The 18,811-nt window shown below is 38.8% G+C and overlaps 1 protein-coding gene across 3 annotated transcripts in view; it reads left to right on the forward strand.

Moving 5' to 3' along the window:
• Positions 1 to 14,423, forward strand: part of EML4 (echinoderm microtubule associated protein like 4) — a 127,217-nt gene extending 112,794 nt beyond the window's left edge. For all 3 annotated transcript variants that reach the window (XM_026072371.1, XM_026072370.1, XM_026072369.1), the window contains exons 20-24: positions 731 to 828; positions 5,496 to 5,583; positions 6,939 to 7,037; positions 10,916 to 11,046; positions 11,622 to 14,423. In XM_026072371.1, coding sequence (XP_025928156.1) covers positions 731 to 828; positions 5,496 to 5,583; positions 6,939 to 7,037; positions 10,916 to 11,046; positions 11,622 to 12,086 — 881 coding nt within the window. In that variant the 3' untranslated portion in view covers positions 12,087 to 14,423. The remainder of the gene's footprint in view (positions 1 to 730; positions 829 to 5,495; positions 5,584 to 6,938; positions 7,038 to 10,915; positions 11,047 to 11,621) is intronic.
• Positions 14,424 to 18,811: the final 4,388 nt, after the last annotated feature.

Below are 18,811 nucleotides of genomic sequence, written 5' to 3' on the forward strand. Positions count from 1 at the left end.
AAGCCAGTATTGAGTCTCCTCTTCAGACATGACAAATCATCAAAGGCTGAGTCCTCACTGTTAAAACTCAATGGAATAAGAATCTCATAAATCTGTTTCTTGTTTGCTTTTGCATGAAATGTCATGTCAGTGGGCAAAACATGGCTCTGCTGCTGCCACACCTGCCAAGTGTAGCAATTTAGTTCAGAGCGCTGATGTTCATTAACACTACAGAGGCGTTTGGTCATGGTTCAAGGCAACTCTGGGCCATGAACCTTTTAGAGACAGCAAGGGTTAGAAAACTGCTAGTCATGTCTAAATGCTCCAGTTACTGTTGTTTAGATCTTATTTAGTATTGGTTTATAAGCAATCATTTAAAAAAAAAAAAAAAAAAAAAACTGACTGGAGAGTAAATGCTGTTCTGCATTTTTTTGTAATTCAGAAAACTCTGGTCTGCCTGCCTGCTGTCAAATATTTCCAGAAATCAGTGCAATCTGAGGATTTATAATCCACTACCCTGTCCATTGGGCACTTGCTTAAAAAGAGTAGAGGTGAAAGAACTTGCCCAAAAAGCATACCCACAAAGTAAAATGATACAAACTGAAAAACAACATAATCAGCTATGTATCTTTAAATACAGTTCATGAGCAATAGCTTGAGACTATTGCCTTAGTGATAAATCTGATTCATTAAATTTTAGAAAACACATATTCTGTTAATCTATATCAAATATTTTGATCTTGTATTATAGATGGCACCTTACTTGCCGTTGGATCCCATGACAACTTTATTTACCTCTACGTAGTAACAGAAAATGGAAGAAAATATAGCAGATATGGAAAATGCACTGTAAGTTTTGAAGCAAAAATAATCAGCAATTCTTGCATTTTAATTATACACACACTAAGATTTTAAGCAGGTGAAGTGAAAAGAAAATATCTCTCTCTAGGTTGATGCTTTCCATTTTTAGTTTGGTTAGACCTTTTGTGATTTTTCCCCCCTGGCTCCCCTAAGGATTTTGCAGATTTTAGACTTCAGTCTGATTGGTTTCAGAACTGCTAGTTGTTAGGTGAACCCTTTTGCGTCAAATACGAATGATTTCTCAAACTTTGTCTGAAATAGGAAATTAGCAGTAAGATGCAGAAGACATTGTGTATCTATATGCTGAAAATCTTTCTGGGAAAATATTACAGTTGTTTTGAGGTTATTTTCACTCTATTGGTAAGTACTTCTTGGACCAGCATAATGCTGATGGTGGGATTTCATTAGGAGATGTAATTTTGGAGGTTGCAAGTATGCACTATTTTAAGCTGCCATTGTTATTAAAAATTTGGAAATTGGGGATATGCTACCTTTCAAGAATTAATTTCTAGCCCAGTGTAAGTAAAAGCAAGTGCAACACAAGTAGCGGAGTTTATATTAGTGCTTATATTTGTATGAGGTTTCCCCAGTGTTAAAAATATCAATTTCAAGAAATGACGCAGTTTTTCTATTTTGCTTAATGTTGTCTAATATCCTGGCCTAAAGTTCAGCTGTCTCTTGGTTTCACATAAAGAACATCTGAGCCTCAATGGGATTTGCAAGTGATATTATAAAAATAGATTCATATTTCAAATACGAATTTTTTTTAAGGAAGCATCCCCTGATTGAAACACTTCTAATGTATTTGTAACCAATTGCATTTCTTTAAAAATAAGAACACTTCTCAAACTGCTTTGTTAATTTGAAAATACTGGGAAAGACCATAAGCCTGAATTGTGTCCCCAGATGAGATTGTCTACTAGAATTTCTCGGCCTTTGACATAGGCTTTGCAGCGGAAACTATGGGGCGAAAATGAACAGGCGTTAGTGAGCCTGTTAGCGATGCGTACGGTATCTTTGAGGGATTTCTGCTCGTCGGGGCGTTGAGCCGAGGAAAGGTGCACGCACTGGGCCATCTAGATGGTGCCGCTTGAACTTGCGGCCTGGGCCCAGCCGCAGCAGGCAGCAAAACCCCAGCGAAAGTGGGGTTTGCCCCCGTGCAGCGGGGGTTGGCCCCGGAGGAGGGCTGGCCCCTGCAACGTGTGCTCCGCGAGCGACATAGCACGGGGTAGCCAGCGCGAGTGGGAAGGGGAGGCTGCTGCGACTGAGAGGAGACGGGTGGTGGTGGGGGGCCGAGGGGGAAGGGTGGCCCTGGTGGGAAGGGGGCAGTGAGGGAGAATAGATGGGCTTCAACTGCAGCGGCTGGAAGGAGCACGTCCCCAACAAGGTGGGCTTTGCTGCATGGCCGGCCATCCCGCCACACCGTGCTGAGCCGGGGCCGGTGGCCTCAGAGCTGCCACGTTGACTCTGGCTCTCCTTCCTCTTCCACCTCCTTCCACGGACTCGGCTTGTTGAACCAGCGGGCAGGAGGCGGCCGATGGTTTTGGTGGCACTGGGGTCAGCAGACAGCCCAGTGATCACTAGGTGAATGTGGGATGAGAAATCAGGTCTGCCCAGGAAGGCCAGTCCGAGAGCCAAGACATATTTAATATTCAGCTCACCCTACTTCAAGGTCTGTGTGAGCTCTTTCAAGATGTATGAGATCATTATTTCTGTATAGTGTACGTATTCTGTTCAGGAGAGAACATGTTATAATTTAAACCAGCACTGACTGATGTGTTGACCCCTACTTTGTTCTCTGTTCTAATCACTGTTACCTGGAGGGAGCCGTTAAAAGCAGAACAAACTAAGAACCATTTCTCCTGAACAGGATGCAGAAATGCAGTTTGTTTGCAGACATCTTATTTACACAATAAATGTGTAATAATAAGTGATCTCGTAATTCCAAAGCTACTAGTAGCTTGGAAGATGAATCAATAACCAGTTTTCAGTGTACTAAGTAGGGAGAATCTGCACTGAAACAAAAGATTATCACCCCACTGTAATGTGTTTCTCTCCTTCCTTGTCCTTTTCCTCCTCATACACCCCCAGACATTTTAAAGTATTTAGCTTCTATTTAGGCATCTGTGTCTGTCTGTCTGTTCCCCCCATCTTGATAGTGGGGAAAGAAAAGGGTTCAAAAAGGGATGGGAGAAGTGAATGTTGTTATACTCAGACAGAAGGGTTAGGGCTTCAAAGCAGGGTGGGTTTTTTTTGTTTTTGTTTTTTTTAATGTGAGTGATTGCATGAGGAAGCCAAAATTAGCAACCTGGTTTCTCTCTGAGCTGAGCTTCTCTGACCCTTTCAGTTTGTGCAGAATGCAGCAGTGTATTAATTCGCTGGGCTGAGTAGCGAGGCTGGTGATCGAGTTTCACACACCCTGTATTCCTCTGTGCTGGCTGCCAGCACGCTTGTGGGCTGATACCAGCTTGATATTAAGCAGGGAGACACCTTGGTATGTTTGAGACCTTGAGCTCTTTCCTGGTCAGGTGTTTGTGCTCTGGCACCGTGTCCTTTTGGCATTCTTCGGTCATTCAGTAGCCCAGCGAGTGACGTCCAAGTAGGATGACTCAGTCCTTCTGGTAGTCAACCTCTGGTTATTTCCTCCAACTTGAAAACATTACTTGAATCCTTTTAGAAATATTTTATTTACTAGACCAGCATCACATTGGGTATAAGCTGATCGCACTACTATGTATAAATAACTTTTCAGTCGTGATCAGGTTTTCTGTTGCATGAAATAGGCTAACTTCTAAGCCTGTTTCCGTGGTGAGCGATGGTGTTGGTTGTGATCAGAAAGAATTTCCGATTAGCTGAAACAACCATTTTGGCTCATGCAGCTGTTTTGAGGGCTTCAGATATGCAGACAGCAATCTGAAGGTATGGGCTAGGTTATGAACTTCCAGGGTATCAGCAGCTCTGGGGTAACTGGCCCTGGTCGTGTTTGCCTTACATCACTGAGACAGCAAGGGCTGTGCATCTACTGAGCTTGCTGTGGGATAAAAGCCACACTATTAGGCTAAACCTGAAATAATCAGTGTGCCCATCCCATAAGCTGTGGACATTTCAACCCTTGTACCACTTAAGTCTGAAACGGGTAAACATTACCAATGAAGGAGATGGTTTCCATTTAGTCAGATAGTTTTAATAGCCAATGATAACATGAGTAATTATGTTCATTGTATATAAAGGTACACAGAAGGAAAGAATAAAATGTTGCTTTATCTGTGATAGCTATTGAAGAAAGATTTTAATAGAAAATAAGATTGTGCTATTTAAAATATTATGACACTGTTATGTTCTGATTCATCATTTAGTGATTGCTTGCTTGAAGGGATTTTCCAGCATGGAGCCCCCTGGCCAATTGCTTTGTTCACTCCCCCACCTCCCCTAGGAATTTTAACAGCTGCCAAATGTCTGGCAGGATTTTGTAAATGACTGACCAATTCTTTTCCATGTTGGAGTTAGCTTGCAAATTTTAAGGCTTGGAAAATAAGAGAAAAAATTCTAGCCAATCCTACGTTGGTTTTTTTTCTTCAAAATAACAAGTTGGCATGTTAATATCATATATCCTACCCTTGACTGCAAAGTAGGTATGTCAATATGCAGTTCCTCTGCTAGAAGCAGAGACTAATTCCTAAGAAAAATAAATCTTAAGGGTTATTATTTTTTTTTCCCCTAAGCATTTCTGAAATCCCTTACAGAAGGCATGGTGACAGGGGAGTGGAGATGACTATATTTTTACACGTAATTCTGGAGGCAAACAGCCTCTGTTGCAGTTGGCTGTCAAAAAGTCAGCGATGGGTAGTGTGGCTGCTGGAAGCCCCGTCATAGGAGGCCCAGGGCAGCCCGTGCTCCAGCACGGTCCTACGTGACGCAGGCAGGACCGAGGCACCCAGCGTGGCTCTGGAGACCCTGCCTTCGTATCACGTGCTGGGAGGGGAAAGGAGATGAATTGGAAGCTGTCAGTCATGAGGGTGGCATCAAAAGATGCCTGGCAGAATGATTAGGAAGCAAAAAATGGGTGATCTTATTAGGGAGGGAGAAGCAGTAAGAAGAAATGGGTGATTGGAGGAGAGAAAAAAGAGTAAAACAGAAGCTACGTTTACTCATTTCCTATTCCCCCTTCTATGGATAAATAACTTATTCTTTTTACAAAATTACAGCTTCCCTGGAGGCTTTCATATCATTCTTAGTACTATGCTTATCAAACAAAAAAAATTCATGCATAGGAAAAACTCTCTAAACAGATGCATTTAGCTTCTCCATCAAATATAGCAGAAAGGTAGCTGCTTAGGACTCAGTGTGCTAGTGATGGTGATAAATATGTGAGCAGGCCAAAGTGTTTTTATTATTACAGTGATGATCCTGTGTGTATAGGGAAAAACCCCTGTAGCTGGCATTAACATGTGTGGTGTAAGGCACATAGCAGAGGCTTTTGAAAAGCTTGTGAGGGTATCCTTGAGCACAAGGAGCACAAGGGAAGTGCTGCAGATCTGGCAGGGTGCAGGGGGATACTTTTTTGGATGTTAATTGTCACATCTGTGGGCACAATTTTTGTTTCTGTTGTGATTAAAACATACATTTCATATTGGTGTTGTTGCATTCTTCTTTAGGGACATTCCAGCTATATTACACACCTTGACTGGTCCCCAGACAACAAGTATATAATGTCAAACTCAGGAGACTATGAAATATTATACTGTAAGTATCAAATTAAATATACTGGAAACAGAAATATGTATTGGCTATCAGAACATATAGAAGAATAGGTTTGATCAAGACTGCACAAAATGCTTACTGACAAAGGAACTAATTTGAACTTTTGTAACCTGATATCTTGATGTTACTCAGAGCTGCGTATTACCTAATGGCAATGCCAAATATAGCTTACTTCTCTACAAGGTCATAAATCAGGTTAACAGCTTAGAATTTACAGAACAAGTGGCATTAGGTTTTGATGTTAGCCTGAAAGTTTTGTAGATTGAAAATAATTTATACAGTTGTTTGTTTAGTGCCAACAAAACCAGTTATTTTGGGGGAATAAAACCAGTGAGTCTGTGCCACTGTTCTTTTTTTATTGTTGTTTGTTTGTTTTAACTTTATCTTAGCTGGTAGTGTTGAAAACTGACCAAAGAATACTACTACTTGCATCAGTTAATGGCAATAGTATTTTCATGTTTACTTGTCTTTTTTTAATATGTTCAAATATGAATTTAACTGTAATACGTACTAGTTTTGTCACAAGTTCAATTTCCATAGTGCAAATGAGTGTATTTTTAAACTATTATTTTATTCTTGTCTTCCTATGGTTTTAACTGGAACACAAGGGTTGTAGGTTCTGGTCCTGTACAGGCAAGAAGAGCCACTGATACTGAGTAGTTTAATATATCTGGCACCTTAACATGTCCTTTCTGCCTGATTGCAACTTACATTTCAACTCTGGATAGTTCAGTATTTGAATCTGCCAAAAGAACATGTTGGTGATTATAATTGCCTACGTAGGGAAGCAAAGAGCTGTGATCCATGAGCACTCAACTGGTATATAGAAAGATGGACGTTCTTTGGGAAAATAATCATTCCTTTCCTAGTTAGAAGTGGAAAAGCAATTTAAGGCTCCTGTGGCAATAGTTTCTCACTGTTGTTAAAAGCAGAGCTTCCTGAATGATTGATTGGATTTTGGCATATTGATGGAGGTGGTAAGAAGGATAAATTCTGCTACTACAGAACCTATTAAAACATTTTGTAGATCAGGTAGCAGGGGACCCAAACTACAGGGAGGTGTTTTTGAGGTATGTTGAAACAGTGTACTGGGGTACACTGGAAAGGGAAATGAGAAGTAAATGTGGCTCTTGGATACCGAGTGAAGATTCAAATATTTGGAATTTGATAAAGGACCTAGAGTATAACATAGTGTGGGTCTATCTTTGCCTCTACAGTATGATTCTAGACTCTTAAGATGCTTTTTATTACTGTCTCCATTAGCCATAGCATCTTTAAAGAGCATGTTTTTAAATCTGAAGTTATATGTCATAACTTGTCATTCACTTTTTTTAAAGGGGACATTCCAAGTGGCTGTAAGCTAATCAGGAATCGTTCTGACTGTAAGGATATAGATTGGACAACATACACTTGTGTGCTAGGCTTTCAGGTGTTTGGTAAGCATCATTTAACTTGCTTTTAAACTATTCAGGCTGTGCTTTTGTTATTTATTTTGCTTCAATTTGTCATTAGAAATATGCTGTTAATAATTAGTGATAATGGTGCTGAGATGTCAAACCAAGAGACTGACCACAATACTTGTCTGTGATATAGAGCACTGGGTATGAGTATGCTCCGTAGACAGTGTATACTTGATTTCTGTTTAATCTTGAAGGTCGTGGTTTGATTTTTTCTGCTGTCATTTTAGTCTATCGATTCTGGGGGCTTTGAACCAAAAAGCTGATATTTTGAATTCCTCATATGGTATACACACATTCTCCTTGCTTCCTGGTTTCAGGATAGGAGCAGATCTAGCAATTAGTAAAGATGTGAGTATAGGATATAGTTCATGACTTAAAAGCATGACAGCACCTTGAGACCTGCAGTAAGCAGTTAGTAATATACACTGCTTCTAAAGAGTAAAAGTGCTTTTAAGAGTAAACAGATTCTTTGCCTAGTGGTTTATTTAAAAAAAATTAAGTGTACAAAAAATTACAAAGCTGACAGATGTGACTTTAATACTGCCGTTCGAGACTGTGGCCAAATAGTTCAAACTACTTTTGCCTAGAGCAGCTCTGTTGGCCTTAAATTAGGAGCCCCTCTGTGAGGAGTTGAAAAGTATTGTTCAGTCTGTCAGTGTCGTAAACCAACTCATGTGAGCTGGATGCTGAATGCTTTGCTTTCGCCGCTGATATCAGATGCCTTCCGTAGTTCTTCACATTGTAGGAAACATCAAAAGCAAGTAGAAGTAAATCACTAAATTCTTCAGAGAGGTGAGGGTTAGATCTATAAGCCTTTTCTTCACAGCTACTAGGAGTTCAACTTCGAGTATCAGTTTATGTGTAGGGTAGAAGAAGATCAGATAAATCTGAGTGTTTTATGTAGCCTCTCACAACTGTCATGTATATTCTTGGACCATCAAATCCTTAATGAGCAAGTAGTTTTAAAGGATTGTGGTTGGTTTGGTACCAGCAGTGATGCTCTTGTATGGTATATTAATGGGGTAGAAGGCAGTCTGGCCTTTATAGCCAGCCTACTTTCCTTTCTCCCTGGGTACCAAAGATCTGTGGCAGAGCAGGGAAAATAGGTGGGGTCAGGGGAGGATGCTGACTGGTTGATTAACTGTGAAAATATTTTTCTGAGTTGTTTGGAGTTTGAGGTAGGTGGAAGAAATTAATCGGAACATACTGTTTGTGGAGCTGAATATTGTTGTTTGTTGTTTCTTTGAGAATACTGGCTCCTGAATCAAACTGGGTTCTATATGTGCTTTTTTATTCAGTCTGTCTTGGTGAAAATGAGAGGAGTTGGCTGTTTCCTCCTAGTGTCTTGTGCATGTAAGGCTAGACTGATTAAGGATATCTGTCTGCAGTATTCATTTCCTAACTTTCTGTGCTGCTGTGGAGCTAAGACCAAAATAATGAAGACTGTAACATAAATGGCTTTTTCAAATGGGATATTAGAATATTCAACAGAAAACAGAGAAAGTGAAAAAGCAAGGCTGTGTTCCATGCTACTATAAGATCTTTACAAAGTATTTTCATCACTGCTGTGCAAAGCAAATGTACTGAATGTTCCTTCTGGAATAGCCTAGTGTCTTAAGCCATTTAACGTTTTATGCCAAGTACTTGAAATCTACCTAAAATTTGAATGTGGTAGAAGGTGTCTTCCTCATAGGTACTGAAATTTTACCACTGCATTTGGTAATAGAACAGGTAGAATATGAGGAACAGCTTTCTGAATCCCTGCGCTTTCTAGAAATGTCCTTTATCCCTGATCTGAAGAGATTAGGTGTGGGAATGCAGAAATAATTCCATTTCTGTGTTCAGTTCGTCGCTTACAAGGAGTTGACTGGAACAGTCTCATCAGCTTTGATGTGAACATTTAGACCATTGATTTCTGTCTTTTGACCATTTAATAGAAACTGCTGGTGACTTGTCATCTGATTTCAGTCTGGCCCTAGAGATGAGCAGCTCCCATAACCACCATTCTGAGGCTTTCCAGCCTTTTTTACTTCTTGTTTTAAACTGCTCTTCAGTGGATATGTCTGCTGATTCTGTCTGCATTCCCTTCCAGATTAATATGCGCTCTAACCACTCTGGATTAAATTTAATTAGTCTCAACTGCTCTAAAAATCTTCAAAGTGCCAGAGGGACCTTGGAGTAAAGTAGATACAGCAGATAATATGATGTTATTTTGGGGCAGAGAGAATATATTTAATCTAGAAAATATAAAAGTAAACTTCCTAGCCAAGATCCATCAAGCTTTAATTTTATATTGTCTAGTAGTCTGACACCCTTTCCAGAATCTTAAAATTATGGCTTGATCTCAGACAAAGTATTCTCCTGTTAAATCAGACAGAGCAACTAAGTCAAACCACCAGTTTACTACTACCCAAAGGAGAAGTCAAGAAGAGTCAAGACTGACCCTTTGGTGAGCTGGCTCAGGGATCCAAACAAGCAGAGGACTGCTCACTTGGATGTGCAGGAGGGAGGGCTAAGTTTATGGGTTTGGGGCTTTTGAGTGTGTACATTTGCTTGTTCTACTAATTTTGCTCTATGGATAGCGTGTCCATGGGGTCAGGCATGCCCTGTTGTCAGCAGAAGAAAGAGGATGGGAATGCATGGTGGGGATGAGTAGCACTGCTCCTTTTTGGTAGTAAATATTTTTGTGTTGGCTTAGCAGTATCATCAGTCTTCAGCCCAAGCACTTGAAGTCACTCCCTCATTTACTGCACATTTCCCACATCTTTCTCGGAGCAGATTATTTTGGAGAGACTTACTTCTGGCTAGCAGAATTTATTAAAACTGAGGTGCTGCTGTCATACCTAATAACCAAGTTATACTACTTCATATTCTTTTTTTTTTTTTTAAGTTCTTAAACACGAAATACTTGGACACATTAATGCCTTGTTTTCTCATGCTTACCTCATACATTGAAAGCAAATCCTGCTGTCTTATAACAAAGGGTTGTCTTACATTTAGAACTGCTAAAAGAATTCATGAACCCCAAAGATACAGAATAAGAGACCCAATCTTGACTCTTGGTCTTTCTATTCTTAAATTAAAAAGAAGAGAAAATAGCATAGCTGGTTATTCAAAAAAAACAAGTCTCAATTATTAAAAAAAAACACTTTGGTGTAAATTAGCATCTTATAACCCCTTGCTTAGCTTTTGTTCAGTTTTTCTCCCGGATGTGAATCACAAGTTTTGTTACAGAAATATCTAATGCCTTTATTTATTTGTTGTTAGAACTACAGCCCTGTATTTATTCAGTGTTTCTCCTCCAGGCAATGTTGTTATTCTTTTGTCTAGACATATCAGCGTCATGCTTCTCACTTAAAAGCATATTGAATTGTACTTAAGCACTTGACAGCATTTTTGTCTATGAAACATGTACAGGCTGGGTTTCTGTGCGAAGTATCATCAATCAATTGTCTTTTTCCCATCATGCAAATATTAAAAATTGCCCTGAATTTTTAAAAAACAAAAGAATTCTCTATGTAGTGTACTGTATCTCGGCTTGTTCAATGCTTCAGTATCAGCTTTTAAAACATTTGTGCAAAGTAAGACAGAGGTTTCAATTAGGAAACTTATCAAGTCTGAGAGGCTGTCCTGGCCGAAGTTTGGGGTTTTGCGGGAGGGAGTGGCGCTAGACTAGCAAAAAATTATGAAGCTCAATTCAACACCTTTTTGATTTTCCAGTTGAATATTTTGTTTACCTTTTACTATGCTTGCCTTTTCTTTGGCTTTATAGATTTTATTTTTGTTTATGGATTGCCTTTTAAATAGTTTTTAAAACTACCATCACTAAATATAACTGTTCTGTTCTCTCCTAGGAGTTTGGCCTGAAGGATCAGATGGGACAGATATAAATGCCCTTGTCAGATCCCATAACCGAAAAGTGATAGCAGTGGCTGATGATTTTTGTAAGGTCCATCTCTTTCAGTATCCCTGTTCCAAGCCAAAGGTAAGTCTAGACCAGTCTAGTCTATGTGATTGTATGCATTGCATAAAGTCTTCTGTGCCAGACATCTGCTTCCAGCCCAGTTATTCTGGAACCTTGTAGCCAAATGGTACATTTTTTCCCTGAGAGCAAAGCTAGAGAAAAAAGCATTGTTTCCCCATGAAGTTTATATGGGGAAGTATGAATCATATGTATACGTGTGTGTGTGTGTATATATATATATATATAAAGTTCTTAATCATACAAATAATCATATATATATATGCACATACATATATTTATGCATAAATATATGTATGTATGAAGTAGCAGTAGTTATCCTTTAGTTCTGAAGCAGAGGCTTGATGCTTTCTGTTGGCTGGCCTTTGTGTTAAGTCTTTTACTTTTCACATGCAGATCTTTCTGCCTTAAGAAAAGAAGATATTTGGGGGGAAAAAAACAAATATAAAATGGTACTCTTATGTGAATAAAGGACTCTCTTGAATGGCTAAACACAAATGTTAGTAGTTTGTTTAGGTATCAGTATCATGTGCTCTTCTAGTCAAGTGTATGATTTATTTTCCTGTTTATTTCAATAGGCCCCAAGCCACAAATACAGCGCTCACAGTAGTCATGTGACAAATGTCAGCTTTACCCATAGTGATGGTCACTTGATTTCAACTGGAGGGAAAGACATGAGTATTATTCAATGGAAACTTGTGGAGAAGGTAACTCTACCACAAAATGACATTGTAGTAGAAATTGGTACCACTAAAGTGCCCATCCCTGCCAGTGAAAATGCTGTACAGTCTCCTGCACCTCTCCCACAGTCTTTTAATGAAATGAATCAAAATGAAAGTGTAACTGGCAGCTCTCCAGCTTCCTTGGAGAGCAACTTGGAGCAGTCTGCGGAGGCCAGTGAAGAGCAGAGTGAGGAGCAAAGTGATGGGAGCAGCCTGGATCCTGCAGAGCCGTGCTATGAAGAACCATCCAACGAGACAAGTGAGGAGCACAGTGAATCTACCGTCACTGAAGAGCAGCAGGATAACTCACCGGTGTCTTAACGCTTCCAACTTGGATGGCTTTTATTTTCCCTTGGTGCGCGTTACTTCATTAAGGGGTGAGGGTTCAAATAGGGAAAAGTAGCTGAGATTCATGACCACACCAGCTTTTGAATTTCAGTGAGATTTTTAGTCTGACCTTCAGTTCAATATGTGGAACCATCTCAAGGGCCCAACTTCATGGTTTGTGTCAAGATCTGGTCAAAGGTAGTAGTGGACATTATCATAGATTCATCTTAATTCTGAAATTGCAGTCAGGAAGTGGCATGAAATGTATACTGGAAAAAAGGTTAGCTCTAAAAATTAGCTGAAATAAACCACCTTAACTATGTGAAAGTGTTTCCTGAAAGAGCTAAAACCAAGCAGAAGCACTGAGTGATTCCAGCTGAGTAGTAGTATGCTCTTTTTTCCAGGTGTGAAAACAAAAACCTGAAAAGCTCTTTGTAGAGCTGTTTTCCTTGTGTTTTTTTCTTAATGAGAAAGAGAGAGGAAAAACAATGTAATGATGCCATGTGCATCAATGCCTTCTTGACCTAACACATATGCAATTTTCTAACACTACTAATTCCTAATGGAGTCTGGACACGCTCACAGTTGGTCTGCCCTAGGTGCTGCTATTTCTAAAGCAAATCCTATCAAGGAACGGTGTTGGTTGTTCCATTCTTACAGACTATTTAATAAAAGACTAACCAGATGCCGGTGTATTTCACTTGTTCATGACCTGAAAGTTGATTTGAGTTGTAGGTTGTAATTGTCTCTTCAAAGAATTGCTTGTCTAGAGAGTCTGAAACTTAAGAGAGTCTTTACAGTGAACTTAATGTGAATGGCAGAGAACACGTGGCAAGAACGCAAAGTCAGATGGGCTCTAGAGTTAAACTTTAAGCCTTCAAGCAGAACTTGCTCCATCCCTAGTAGGAGAAATAGAAATACAGTTAACTTAAATTATTAAATTGGTGCTTGGGATTAGTGTATTAAGTTGATTTTTTTTTTTTTGAGAGGTAACTCTAAGAATCATTAAACTGCTTTTTTTTCTTTTCTTTTTTTTCTGGCTCCTTTAGCAGTTGTGATACAAGCATACAGTAATTTAGATGATGTGATTTTTTCAGACTTGTTGATCTATCATTTTTGTGATTTCCTCCCCCAACCCCGAGTTGCTATAAGCCATGTAGCTCTCATGTGGCTATACCTGGCCAGTTACGGGATATCTTGGCATTTGTTATGCATTTGGAAAGTAATTTTTTTAATGAAGTTTGTCAGATAGCTACAGTTTTTTCTTAAGTGCATATGTTTCCTACTTTAAAAAGGTATAGATTTACTGACAGATATCCATTTCCTATGTACTTGTTTATATTTTGATTACATAGAATTTTCTTTTTTAACTTGCTGCATTGTGCTGGTATTTTAGTTTTTAGTTAGAATATCATGTTTAGAAACTTTGGATGAGTTCATAAGTCTTAATTGTGCAAGCGTTTACGTGATTGTGCCATTCCAAAGTGCATCAAAACTGTCATTCCCTTACTAGTATATTCTCAGGAGAAATGCTACAGATCAGGTATTTAGTCATCATTTGGAAAAATAAAAACAAATGGACTCCCAAAGGACATTTAGAACATTTATATATAAAATATATAAATATAAATATATATATACACACATATATATATAAAATATCCTCTTGTTTACAACAGTTCCAGAAACCTCAAAGTAGTTCCCTTCTGATGAAGGGAGGTATGGATTCCAAGCAACCATCTGTTTAAACTGTGCTCTGTACATAGTGTTTTACTGGAGGGCTCTAGTATGCCTGACTTGCAAATTTGCCAAATAATAGCAATGGAAGATAAAGATCGACTCATCAAATACATGGTTCCAAATGAGGAATATGCTGTAGGTTTAGAAAATAATCTTAGTAAAGGAAAAAGGATCTTAGAGCTAATGAGGCACAGAGCTCTCTCTGATTTTTATGAACTCCACATAAGCAACACATTTCATTTGGAACATCTGTCACCTGGGGTTGCCATGTAAAGTGAGAGTTATAGTTGTGCTATTCTTGTGTTTGTAGTTCAGAAGACTCTACTAATACGCAAAAAGCCTTACAGCTTTCAATTGCTGGCAACTACTGTTTAACAATAATTAAATCTGTGATAATGGATGGAAATGGGTGGGATTATGTAACTGTAGATGTTTTAGAAAAATAATTGTGAATGAATTATGATTAAGAGTGTTTCATGTGAAGATGTTTGAGCCATTTCTATCTATCATGCATTCCTGTCTCAAGGCAGAAAATTTTGAAGATTAAAAAAATAAAATAATCAAAATAATAAACTGCAGTGTCTTTTTCCATATCTGTGCTGCTTTTTTCTGTATATAAAGTGCATGTCATCTTAGCATTTGCAGAATGTGGAGGATTTTAGAAGAGGAAAAAAAGAATCTTGCTTAACTTGTGCTTTTTTGATAACTCTCTAGACTTATGAAAAATAAGTTTGTTCAAAATCATGAATAATCCTGGCACTCCTAAACAATGTTCTTGACTGACTTTTGAAATGTTTTCTGACATCTCTCTTTTTCAATGTTGATTAATTACCTACTATCATTAGCATACTGTAGCTTATTGATGGGAATCGCGGGATTACAAATAGGTATTTGTCTTCATACATACTGCAGTCCACCTTCCTGGATTCTATCAGAAGCTTTCTACGGGAAGTCATATGAAAAGTGTGAGTGTATTTTGGATATAACACCTTGAATGTCACAGTGCTTCCACATTCTTAATGGTCTCTGTCCAGTTGCAGATGCAGAAAGTCACAATATGCTTCAGTTTCTTAATATATTCCTTGTGAAAGATTCTCAGTCCTTTATGAAAAATTTGAATCACCTCCATTGCTTGCAGCTGGTTTCTGTCATTCACAAAAGGGGAGGGTGGGGTGGAGAGGAAAAAGAAGCCTTCAGAGTAGCCAAATACCTTATGTTTATCCTCTTTACTTTTTTTTTTTTTTTTTTTTGGACTGGAAACCTCAGTGACTTCAAATTGTCAGGAAAATGTTGTTGCTCTAACTGGAGTAACAAGTAGATGTCTTAAGGCATTCTGGAAGCAGCATGGCACAACCTACAGCATCATGTACTGCTTTGCACTGGGGATGACTGTGCAGCAGAGTGGTCTGGGCTTTGCTCCATTTCTGTCCAAATTCAGCATAAGGATTTTGTTATTGGTTCTCCTGGGACGAAGGAGTCAGGAAGACAGGAATCTTCCTGAAGAGGAGGTAAGCTAGAAATCTGGTCTTTGTGCCTCCCTCATGGCGGATCCAGGATGTGGCTCCAGGTGCCCATTCTTTTATTTGGGCGGTGTCTGCTGCTGGCTTAGGTAGTTGAAGTGATGGATTTGTCCTGTGGAGCTGAAGTGCAGGGTGGAAGTGCCGTTGAAGGCATGAAACTGTAACAACATCCCATTTTACATGACTGAAACTTTAGTTTCAGAATCGACATTAATTATTTTAGATAGCATAGTAAAATACTTGAATGGTGGAAATTGCCAAGCTTATGGATACATGTAATATATCATGCAAAGTGATATTAATCTTTTTTTTTTTACATAGAGCACTCTTCAGGGTACGACCACTACTACTTCCCCCCCCCCCCTTCTTCTTCTTCTTTTTCCCATAGAAATTCCAGAATAAGAGAAGAAGAGGTTGGGATTAGATGTGGATGGGTATTCATGAACCAAGCATTTCTTAGTTTTGATTTTACTGTAATTCTCATTATAAATAACAAGTAATAGTTTTTGCATATTATGTATGTTAAGTTTCAGCCTCTTATTTTTAGTGTTCCCAAGAATACGTAGATTCTGGTTTTACTTTTCTTTCTTGAAATTATGCAAAAATTAAATTTCCATGTTACATCAACTGCAATGTACTGTTCAGCGTAGACTGTGTTTTCTGCTTTGTTCTTCACCCCTGCAAGATTTGTTACACCCCCTTATATTTCTTTCAGTTCAGTGGAGTATTTCAGTTGAATCAGGACATAAATAAGTAGAATGTCCATGTGAAATTTAAGCTTGGCTGAGCCAAACAAACAACAAATTCTCCCTTCTGTTGCCTCATGCCAATAAAATGTTGGTTCCTGGCAATGAAAGGATTAATATTGCACGAGATAGATTTTACTTGTGCGGTATTTGTGCTGCTTGCTTGCTTGCCTTCTGTGCAAGTCCAAGCCCATTGCCTAATCTTTATTTCTGACAGATGTTTATGTACTAATACTTTAATCAACTGAAAGTGAAGAGCTGCATACAGTAGGATTATACAGTTTAGAAAAACAGACACTGTACACATTTGTATTTAATGTATGTCTGAGGTTTTGTATTTGTGTGGATATATACAAGCATCAAAAGATATGGCTGCTCAAGGCCTTTTTTTTTTTTTTTTTTTTTAATCTTTGAAAGAGACATGTGATTGCTTCACACTGCAGTGAATTCTGAAGGTTTAGGAGCAAAGGGAAAAAAGTCATTGGAAAGGTGTTTCCAGCATGACCTGCAAGGCGAGAAAATTGGTTTCAGGCAACAGGACTAGGATGTGCAGTTGTGGGACCATGGCTGTACCAGAGATGTGTTCCTCACCTCGAGTCCTTGATGTCCTCCCCTGCGTGCCTGGCTGCCGTCTTCCTCAGGAGGAGCAAGGCTGAGGAGACGGGAGTCCCAGCCTGACGCATTCTCTAAAAATTAATGTTCCCTCAGCGCCGTTCTAGGGCATTTTATCAGACAGTGAAACAACCCCTTCAGAGATCTGCTAGCTTCATTGCTCAGTTACCTTAAACTGAGCACAGGCATTGGTTTTTCTCTCTATGAACACAGAGAATCTTGAGATTGGGAAGCTTGGGTTCCTCCTGCCAATGCTAAACATGTTACAGGAACGCCAGGGAGGGAGGAGGGGGCGAAACATGCCATTGAGGAGAGATGCTAGTGGTTGCTGTGATTATCTGTTGGACTAGTGTTGCCACTGAAAAAGGAAAAAAAAAAAAAAAAAAAAAAAAAAAAAGGATCTCCTGTTACTGCTCTTTAGGCAGTGCACGAAGAAGTAAGGGGCATTTTCACTGAATAATTTAGAGAACTTGTGACTTGAAGTTTTTTCCAACCCTTCCTCCCCAGATTACCCCCTCTTAGATCTTGTCTGTATGAAAAAATCTACATAAGTGTTCAGTTCTTCTGGTAGAAGTTCTGATATTACCAGTGATTTCAAGAAACAGCAAGTTTCTGGAGACTTTTGCTGGTTTTCTTTTTAAGAAACAATTCTAAAAACTTTGTTTTCTTCCCAAAAGTTCTACTTAAGCTAGTTCTGGAAAGAGTCTACATCTTAGTGATTTGTGTGTATTTGTAATTTCAGTGGAGGGTTTTGGAGCCCAGCTCTTCAGCATGGGGCCTCTGGGCACTTGTTAGCTCTCATGAGATAACTGGTCTCATGAGGTGAGTCACAAGTGGAAGTCAGAAAAGTCCATACCTTGTTAGCAGTCTCTTCTGTGTATGTCTGTCTGTATTGCATTGTTTTGTTTACAGTAATCACCATGCTTTGATTCTTTGGAATTGCTGTAAAAAAAAAAAACACTTGTGCTCATCATTTCTTACAGGCTGTCTAAATTACAGTTTAATTGGCCATACTTTATTTTTTGATGAAGAAAATGCCTTTTAAGTTATTATCTCTAGAACAACTTTTTTGTATGGCCATCCAAAATAGGTTCTCCAGATAGTTCTTGAGATACTATATCCCCTGTTGTGTGATGTCTCAGCAGTTTGATGTTTTTGCCATGCAGCACTTGTTTAACAAGTTGACTTTATGCAGAATCCTCCTTGTCACACAATACACACTTCATCCTGTGTACATCATTATGCTTCCAGTCCAAAAGCACTTGCTTATAGTGACCTTTGACATTTGCTTGTAATTGCTGTTTCAGAATTTAAACTTCCCTTAAATACACTACCTTGTCATTCCAGTTATTTTCTTTTTTTCTTCTTTTTTCACAACTCTATCAAATAAAAGATCAGCACTCTTCTGCTCCAGCAATAAGTTTTCCTTTTAATGTTTCAGTCTCTTTTAAGCCCTTTTCAATTCCTTATGTGTCTGTAGCTGCTTATAGGAAAATAATAAAGGCTGCCCGCATCAGACAAACAAGGATACAGCTTCAAAAGCTAACGTGTATGTGAGTGGAATCACTCCTAGTATTTTGCACTGTATAAATGAAGGTCTGTGTTTGGTATTGTGTGAACACTAACAGTAGAATTGGGAACTATTGGAACTATTTATGTCTTAGGTAAAAGGAGTTTAGAACAGACGTAGTGTTATTGCTGCACCAAAGAGACCTGGAGGCTCTTTCCAAAGCTCAGGGGAAGAAAAAAACTAAAGTCTTTGGCTTTAGCAAAGCAGGCAGAAAAAGTCCTCTAGCTTTCAGTTTAACAGTGAAAGAAGAGGGAGCAATAGAGCTCTCAAATGCTCTGTATATAGAGGAGGTAAGTTTAGCAAATGGAAATTAAATGTCAGCTGAATGTACGTGAAACTAGATTTCTTATGTTAAAAGTTACAATTTATTTTTAATGATTGCACATCTCCTAATTTGTGAATGGCAATCTTGTGTTTGTCTTCTGCCAGCTGGGAGAGAAGCAAATGTGAAACACTTTAAACTTTCAAAAAAGGTTACCCATAAAGGATTTTTCAGGATGGATTTCCATTCCACCCTTTTCCAGGACCATG

This window comes from Apteryx rowi, unplaced genomic scaffold (genome assembly GCF_003343035.1).
Source record: "Apteryx rowi isolate R43461 unplaced genomic scaffold, aptRow1 scaffold_34, whole genome shotgun sequence".
Classification (NCBI taxonomy): domain Eukaryota; kingdom Metazoa; phylum Chordata; class Aves; order Apterygiformes; family Apterygidae; genus Apteryx; species Apteryx rowi.